The 8,012-nt window shown below is 39.2% G+C and overlaps 1 protein-coding gene across 1 annotated transcript; it reads right to left on the reverse strand.

The window, feature by feature from the left end:
* Positions 1 to 1,616: 1,616 nt before the first annotated feature.
* On the reverse strand, positions 1,617 to 7,525 carry slitrk5b (SLIT and NTRK-like family, member 5b). The gene is made up of 2 exons (XM_005723561.1): positions 7,309 to 7,525; positions 1,617 to 6,849 (listed from the first exon to the last, which is right to left on the reverse strand). The coding sequence occupies exon 2, from the start codon at positions 6,792 to 6,794 to the stop codon at positions 4,194 to 4,196; it is 2,601 nt and encodes an 866-aa protein (XP_005723618.1). The 5' UTR covers positions 6,795 to 6,849; positions 7,309 to 7,525; the 3' UTR covers positions 1,617 to 4,193.
* Between the last annotated feature and the right edge of the window lie 487 nt (positions 7,526 to 8,012).

Here is an 8,012-nt window from a genome sequence, read left to right on the forward strand (position 1 = left end):
CCTTTGGTGAATGCTTACAGTCATATGCTGCCTTCACAGTGCCTGACACATCTCTTCAAGCTTACATAATGTAGATCTGCCCTAATTTCCCCCTGCCTCACAAAAACTGGAGTCTTCAAGCAGCTAAGAAACATAACACCATCAGTCTGACAAATGGCGTCAGTCAAACGCTGATCTGTTGTTACTCGTCTTATTAGAACTGACAGTTTTCAGTCACATTTTTTGTCTGTCAGTTATGGTTAAATATAATGCAGCAGCACATGTATCCTACAAATCACCTTTTGTCTATATGCACAAAGGTGTGCAATTTAGAGATGTGCGCAAGACACAATTCACTTAAATCTCAACTCTTTGAGTTACAAATGTGTTCAACTCTGTGCTGACATTGTACCTCTTGCTCTAGATTGTTTTTCTGTGTCAGGTAATTGGATGTTTCCATGGATACTGGGCTTCCAGAAAGCTATTTCTGCAAAGTGTATAGTTTCTCTGCTAGTATAGGGATGCAGATGTGTTCATATTGCAGTTACTGTAAGAATTTATTTTTTTTTAGCATTAAACACAACGGCGGCAACACAACAAATACATTTTTTGCTGCTGCGAGAAGCTCAGTGTCAAACATTTTGTAGTCAAACATGTACAAGAAACTCTAGTTTTGCAATAGCACCAAAGGCTTATTTTTGGCACTGCTATTTGTGCAGCTGTCATAATCCTTTGGGGCATCTGATAAGCATTTATAGATGGCATAATTGATCATTTAAGCAGTTAGTTTAAATAGCTTTGAATGTGACTGAGTAATCCTAAGGCATTGTGAAGTAATAAATATTCCATCTTGGTGTTGATTATATAACATAGCCTTCTCGTTATTTCCAATTTGTCCGAATGAAACTATGACACCTCTTGATCGAGACATTTGAATTAGATATAACAATTTTAGCAAGAAGAGAAAAAAAAGGAAAAAAAAAACTGCCAATAGCTTTTGCGCAACACTTTCTCTCCTCTGTGTGCACTATGACATTTGCTGCAAAGAACATGGTTTAAAGGGTGAAGGGAAAACAAACACGAGTGTATCAAATGAATGCATATGTTTTATTCATTAGCTAGCAACTAAAGAAACAGCACATTGTAGATATATTTACCCCACATATTCCTAGTTGTACTGTGTTTTTGCAAGAAGAGACCAGGTTTTTGCTTTTCAAAAAAAGATGCAAGTTTGCATGAAAAGGCTGATGAAGTGTTCTATTTACAAATCAAAGGTTTACACAGGAAATCACTGTTTCATATGAAAAACAAACACAATCGAATAAGACACTGACTTCACCTTGTCTTCTTTGCAAACTGAACATTTGCACATATACACAGGACAGTCACATTTCAATTTAACACAATTTTGGATGATCAATATTTGTAGTCTTACATGTGACAAAAAAAATCTGCATTTGGTCAAGGATTACAAAAATCTGAACAAGAGAAAACAGATTACAAATTTCTGTTATATACAGCAGATCCTGTTGTTCGATTATGCAGTTTCTTTTTTGCAAGATTCTGTAAAAAAAATAAATAAACCAAAAAAATATATATAAATAAAATAAAGTATGGAATCTCCCACACAATACATTTTCCTTTTAATACTGGATTATCCACTCTTTTGTCGCATTAGTTTGGGATGTAAAAACTGACACGTGTAAAAAAGAAGTTGAAACACAATCAATTAAATGCCAGCCACTGTTCACAACACAAACATTTTTTGTGGATAAGTCTGTGCATGTCTGCAGTTTTACATTGTTTTCAACACTGACTCACAGCAATGTAATCTTTAAAAACAAACCTGCTGTGTAGGTACATGCTTTTTTATTTTCTGTGCAGACTTCAGTTCATTTGTTCTGCTGAATTTCTAAAGCACAGAGACAGGTCAGGTGACAAAAGAATCACAAAATGACTGAACACGTGAAAGGCAACAAACCCAGACTGTAAACAGCATGGTAAACAGCATGACTAATACTGCAGTGTAATATTTGGTGACATGCAGACCAGGTCCAGAAACACCATGTCCTGTAATTAGCTGAAATAAAATGACAGGTTCAGTGCATAATACTGCATATGATGTGAATTTGCTGCATGTTTGCAGGGAAAGTCACATTTCTAGGCATTCGCTATTGACCCAGAAACTGGTTAGGTGGCGTTATGCCTACATGATGTGTTTAGCTTCCTTTAGAGCATTCAAAATTTTATGCATTTTATCCATTCAATCGCTGCATTCATTTGTTGTGATTTTCAGTCTAATAATGCTAAAGCACTTGCAGATTTTTACACAGTTGTTACACTAACCATCAATCCCTCCCTAAGAAAGAGACAAGCGGAGACTGCTAATTGCAGAAAAACTGTCTAATTTCTTGCGACCCCGAACCGAACAAATGAGACAAACAATGCCAAGCAAATCCACTCAGTATTCCCCTAAAAACACATGTAATTAAAAATATATTACTTTTGCAAATAAACGAATTATCCAAAATGTGGCACAAAAGTACCTCTGAATATTCATGTGTGCTGAATTCCAAATGAGGAGTTATGGGATGTGATAGTATTATTAAATTTTGTGTTTATGGATGCTTTTGGTGACGGAGGGGTGAGCAGTGGGCAGGTTTGCAGAGATTGTCTAAGGATAATCCATATCTATGCATAGTGCAGTGCAAGAGTTTTTGACAGATGTAATCTTTATGTGTGAAATTATTAAATCTATTTCTATGGCTATATGCACACTACTACATTGTGCATTTCAGAAAGTGACATCATTTTTGACCAGTAAAAGTCATAGTGCATTCTTTTTTTATATAAAATAAAACATAATAAACCAAATAACTGACAAAAAGCTCGATAACCGTATTTGTTTGCATAAGAATTTGAAGTTACTCAAATGTTTATAATGTATGAGCCTAAGGCCAAAACACTGAAAAATCTGAACTGAGTTTCAGACAGAATACTTTGCAGATATATCTCATTGTATTGTAAATTCACTCAAATGTGTTGTAACTGGGATACTACAGTAGACACATTCTGACAATTACAGTAAAGAGTTATTATAGGTTCAATATTTCACAGGACTGTGTTTTGATGTAAACTATATGTTATTCTTTGTGGACTGCTTTGGTAGTGGTACACGTACGTAACAGATGAGGGTGTAAGCGTGTGTTTATGTAAAATGCCAGACACACTGTTTGCACACATTTGTAACACATGACAAACATTGGCAGTTAAAGCTCATTTTCTTTCCATTACAATACACCTGAATACAGTTATGAGTATAATGTTTTAGTTACAACATTTTTGAGCACAATTACAATGCATTAAATTTAACTCCAGCCCAACATGCTTTCATGATCATAATCACTTAGTGCTGTCAGGCTGGAGATAGGTAGTCTTTGAGGGATTTCATTGTACTGGTTCAGTTCAATACATTTGTAGGATATGAATTATTGTGATTATTCTCTTTAGAACCTCCCAACAAGTGAGCTGCGATTTATGAGTCTCATAATCTGTGGTTTGAAACATTACTTTAGAATTTATTCCATGATCTAATGCATTAAATATTATCACCTCCGAGCTGTGACTCCTCGAGGACTGCATAGCTAAATGGGTCTGGCTCAGTGCTTAAGTGACTTTTGTCTACCTAAAAGGTCAACTTCATGGCTATAAATCTATTTGCAGGACAAATTTGTTTTAGTCCTATGCACGTGTTTCATTTTGAATAAATTTGAAAAGGCAGAACTGGCAGCAATACATGTATCTGTGACAAAAAACCTGGTTTATTTTGGGACAAGTACATGTCGTCTGCACGGTTCATTAGCACTCATAAAATGAAGCTAATTTGGGAGTTAAAGCTCAGTCTCACATTGTTGTCAATGATACAGCTCCAGGATAGAGATGAGTCATATGAGCCCTGAATCTGTGCTTTCTCCTTTATATTTTTAAAATTAAACCAAACTGTTAAACAAAACAGGGATAAAGTGTTAAGTGATCATTTAAAATGAAGCGTGTTGTCTTTTCTTGCTCACTTCTGTTAGGCATGACTCCGAGAAGTGCACGCTGTAACTCCCAATGCACTGTACTAAAGTTGAGAAAATAATTATGCCTATTTTTTAGGACATGTTACGACTCCTGATTAAAATAGATACATCACAGAAATCCGTCCAAGTCTCTTAAAACTGTGTGAATGTAGTTCGTTTTTCAAGAACCTCCAGGTAATCTGGGTCAATGTGAAGCTTTGCTTTCAGTTCCCAGTACTCACTCCTGTTCGGCTCCACATAAACAGAACTTGGCGAAGTACAATACAGTATTGTCTGTTGTATTCTTTCAGGGGGAACATACTGATGCCTCGCATCAAAGTCTGTGGCATACTGATTTGATGAATGTGCTGTATGTCTGCATGGCAATGTATTGCTGTAGCGTGCGTGCTTGTCAGGCTCAAGCACATCCCTGTAGAAGCACGGGTCATTTTGGTGAGGGGTGGAGGGCTTGTTAAGAGGCTCTGGAGTGGTGGCACTGTATTCTGAGCTTATTACATTACTGGCTGGCTCTTCATCCGAGTTACCCAGAAAAGCGCCACTCAACTCATCAAAGTCTCTAAATCCGTCCGCTGATTTATTGTCCGCTGGGGTGTGAGCAGTGGTTCTGCATGAAGATTCTGTAGGAGGTGGGATGTACTCGTACACATGTCCGCTGGAGGTCCTGACTTTGGGGATGGATCCTTTTTTGTAAAGGCCATATTCCATGTTGAGAGAGCTAATGCAAGCATTCATTGAGTTATTCTGCTCATTTTGACTCTTTTGACGTCTCTTTTTCATCGCCACAAACAGCCCTGCAGCCACAAACACAGACATAATGAACATGAGGAGAAGGGCAAGAATCATCACAGATAAAGGAATGGTGCTGTACTGAGTGTCAGAGTCCAAGGATGTTTCTATGGTGATAGTGCTTCCAGGAAAAGATTCTTCAGACGGTGGAATCATGGAGGCAAGTATATCAGAGTTATTAGGGCAGAAATTAGTCGTCTTAATGTATCTCATATCCTCTCCAGCTAGTTTCTTAGGAGATCCACAGATGACATTGTTTACAACTGTGCCCGTGCTGAGCTGCTCCAGCCACATCTTCAACTCCAGTATGCTACATGAGCAATCCCAGGGATTCTCAAACAAATCAACTTGTACCAGTACTGTAAGCTGATCTAGCACACCCCTGACTGGCAGATATCGAAGATGGTTGTTGCGAAGATTTAGTCTGGCTAACGTCAGGCCAGTAAACGTTCCCTCTGGTAAAGTTTTCAGTAGGTTATTGTTTAGAAATAAAAGCTGAAGCTTAGGTACATGCTGAAAGGTGTCAGATGTAACCTCTTTAATTACATTATATTCTAAATACAAGAACTGCAGGCTATCTAATCCATAAAATATATCAGCTGGAAGATGATCTATTAAATTACCATTAAGGTATAGTCTTCTAAGATTTGCCAAATCAGCAAAAGCTCTGTCATGTACTTGGGCTATTCGATTGTTACCAAGATGAAGCAAGTCTAATCCAGTTGCATCAATAAAGTCTGATCTGCGAACCACAGTGATGTAATTCCCAGTGTAATACATTTTTTTGGGATTGTAAGGTTTGGGATTTAAGTCGGAGATCTGCTCGATCTTTCGCTCCTGACAGTTTACGTTCAGGCCAAGGTCTGAAATTTGAAGATTGCATGTGCAGGCTGTTGGGCAATCTAAAGGCACAGGGGATTTGGTCTGATATGAAATAATTTGGCCATAATTTTGTGGTTTATTGGACGAAATGCGAGCTGTGGGTCTTGATTTTAATTTGGCTGACTGTCGAGGTCCCTTAGTGGGTCTTGATGAGGACCGTGCGAACCCAGATGAAGTGAAGGAGGCTGTAAGAGCTGGCGTGGTTCTATAGTATGCATCGGTGCTCAAATGCGGCAGGGGTGGCATCTCATATTCAGCAATGGCTCTCCTCGGGCACAACTCTTGTTTTGAAACTTCATCAAGGTCTCTCCCGTGAAGCCGAAAAGGGAACTCACAGACAACATCCCCAACTAAAGCTGTGTATGATATGCTCTCGAGCCAGGTTTTAAGAGCAATCAACTCACAGGAACAGTTCCACGGATTCTCCTCTAGCTGCAACTCCACAACACTGTTCATGTGCTCCAGCAGACCTGTGTAGGGAAGTACTTTGAGCTGATTTCCCCTTAAGTCTAAGTGGGTCAATGGTACATGCTTGAAAATGTTTACGGGCAGGGCAGATATTAAATTGTCATTTAGAATCAGGACCTCCAAATGTCGAAGTCTGCTGAAGGCATTTGGCACAATATGAGTGATATAATTATAATCAAGTTGTAGATATTCCAGACTATCAAGGCCAAAGAAAAACTCTTCCTTCAAGGCATCAATTTTGTTATTGTTGAGATGTAATCGTTTTAATTCCTGCAGTCCATTAAAAGCTCCTGCTTCAAGATCAGATATTTCATTATTTCCCAGATGTAATATTGTAAGTCCTTTGTACTCAGCGAAATCATTGGTGGATAGCTTTTTCAAAAGATTTCCAGTAAGCAGCAGATGATACTGGGAGAAGTACACTGGGCTTATGTCTGAGAGACTTTCAATTCCTCTGTTTTCACAGCTCACTGTAAGCACCCCTTCTCTCTCCTCACAGGCACATAGTCCTTGACATATTTCTCCATAATGGCTCAACATCTCAACAGTGCACACTGACGTTGCACTCAGCAAAACATATGGAATCCAAAGATGCATTTTCCTGCAAATGACGGCCAAGCTCACAGTCCTGCTAAGGTATCCTCAATGTCATCTAGAAATAAAAGACAGGATGATGTAAAACAGGCGGGCTGCGATGAAAGCAACTTCTAAACAAGAGAGCTCTAGTCGGCATGAGTCAAAGCTTTGATTGCTGTTACCCAGAGGTAACTTCTGTCTTTGTGCCTGCTGATTTAAAACGGCTAAAGAAAAAAAGCAAAAGAAAAGAGGAAAAAAAGAAGGAAAGAAAGAAACTCCTTCAAGCTATGTCAAACAACAAAAAAGCAAGGTCAAAGGAAGACATAAGCACAAACAATAGTCTAAATCCACTGCGAGGGGGGAACCCATATCATACTTGTTTGTTAAGACCTGAAGTGCTGTTAAATAGGCTGCCGATTTAAATGCAAAGCTTTGCAAATTACAGAAGATTAGCAGAAATTCTGTATGACAGCGCCTTGCCTGAGATAAGATAGCCTTCATAATTTCTGTGTAACTCTTGGTAGGAAATACATACCTCGCGCACATTGATGAAGATGTAGGCTCGCTGGGTATTTCGGCGCGTCTTTTATTTTTAATCCGTCAAAACGAAATAGGAAACGGGCGCTATTGTACGCGAGCACGTTCGTCGTCACTAATGCGGGATGAAAGAAACGCTGATCAACCATAACTGTCAAATGGTTTTTTTTCCCGCCCCACGCTGTTCCTGTAGACACAGCTATGCTTGGTCACAAAGTTGCTTATTCTCTCTCACTCCCTCCCTCTCTCTCTCCCTCCGTGGACGCTCAGGCACACGCGCACTGAGTCGCACTCGGTGGTCGGGAGGATGTCAAGTCATTTCATGCACAAGGAATCAGCTCACTGGAGCATTATACCGAGATACAGCCCCCAAAAGATGTTGACCTAAAAGATGTTCCAAAGAAAAAAAATAAAGAAAAAAAATCTAAATATATAAAACAAACGATGTCACCGCGCTAGGCGTGGCCCCGTGTTCAAACGGTTGATTAAACCGTTTTTTTTTGTTATTCATGCTCAGAACAAAACCCTCACCGGGATGCCAAGTTACATCAGCTTTTCATAATCTGTCAATCCCATAATGGCAGGTGGCTTTCCAAAAACACTGTGTTAGTTTTCCCTCTGACGTCCCAGCTGCTATATTTGGACATCACACCCGGAGACGCGGTTGATGAAGACACAGGGTGCCTTGCAAAGTGCTCGACT

Source organism: Pundamilia nyererei, unplaced genomic scaffold, assembly GCF_000239375.1.
Source record: "Pundamilia nyererei isolate P.nyererei 1_Seehausen unplaced genomic scaffold, PunNye1.0 scaffold00009, whole genome shotgun sequence".
NCBI lineage: Eukaryota > Metazoa > Chordata > Actinopteri > Cichliformes > Cichlidae > Pundamilia > Pundamilia nyererei.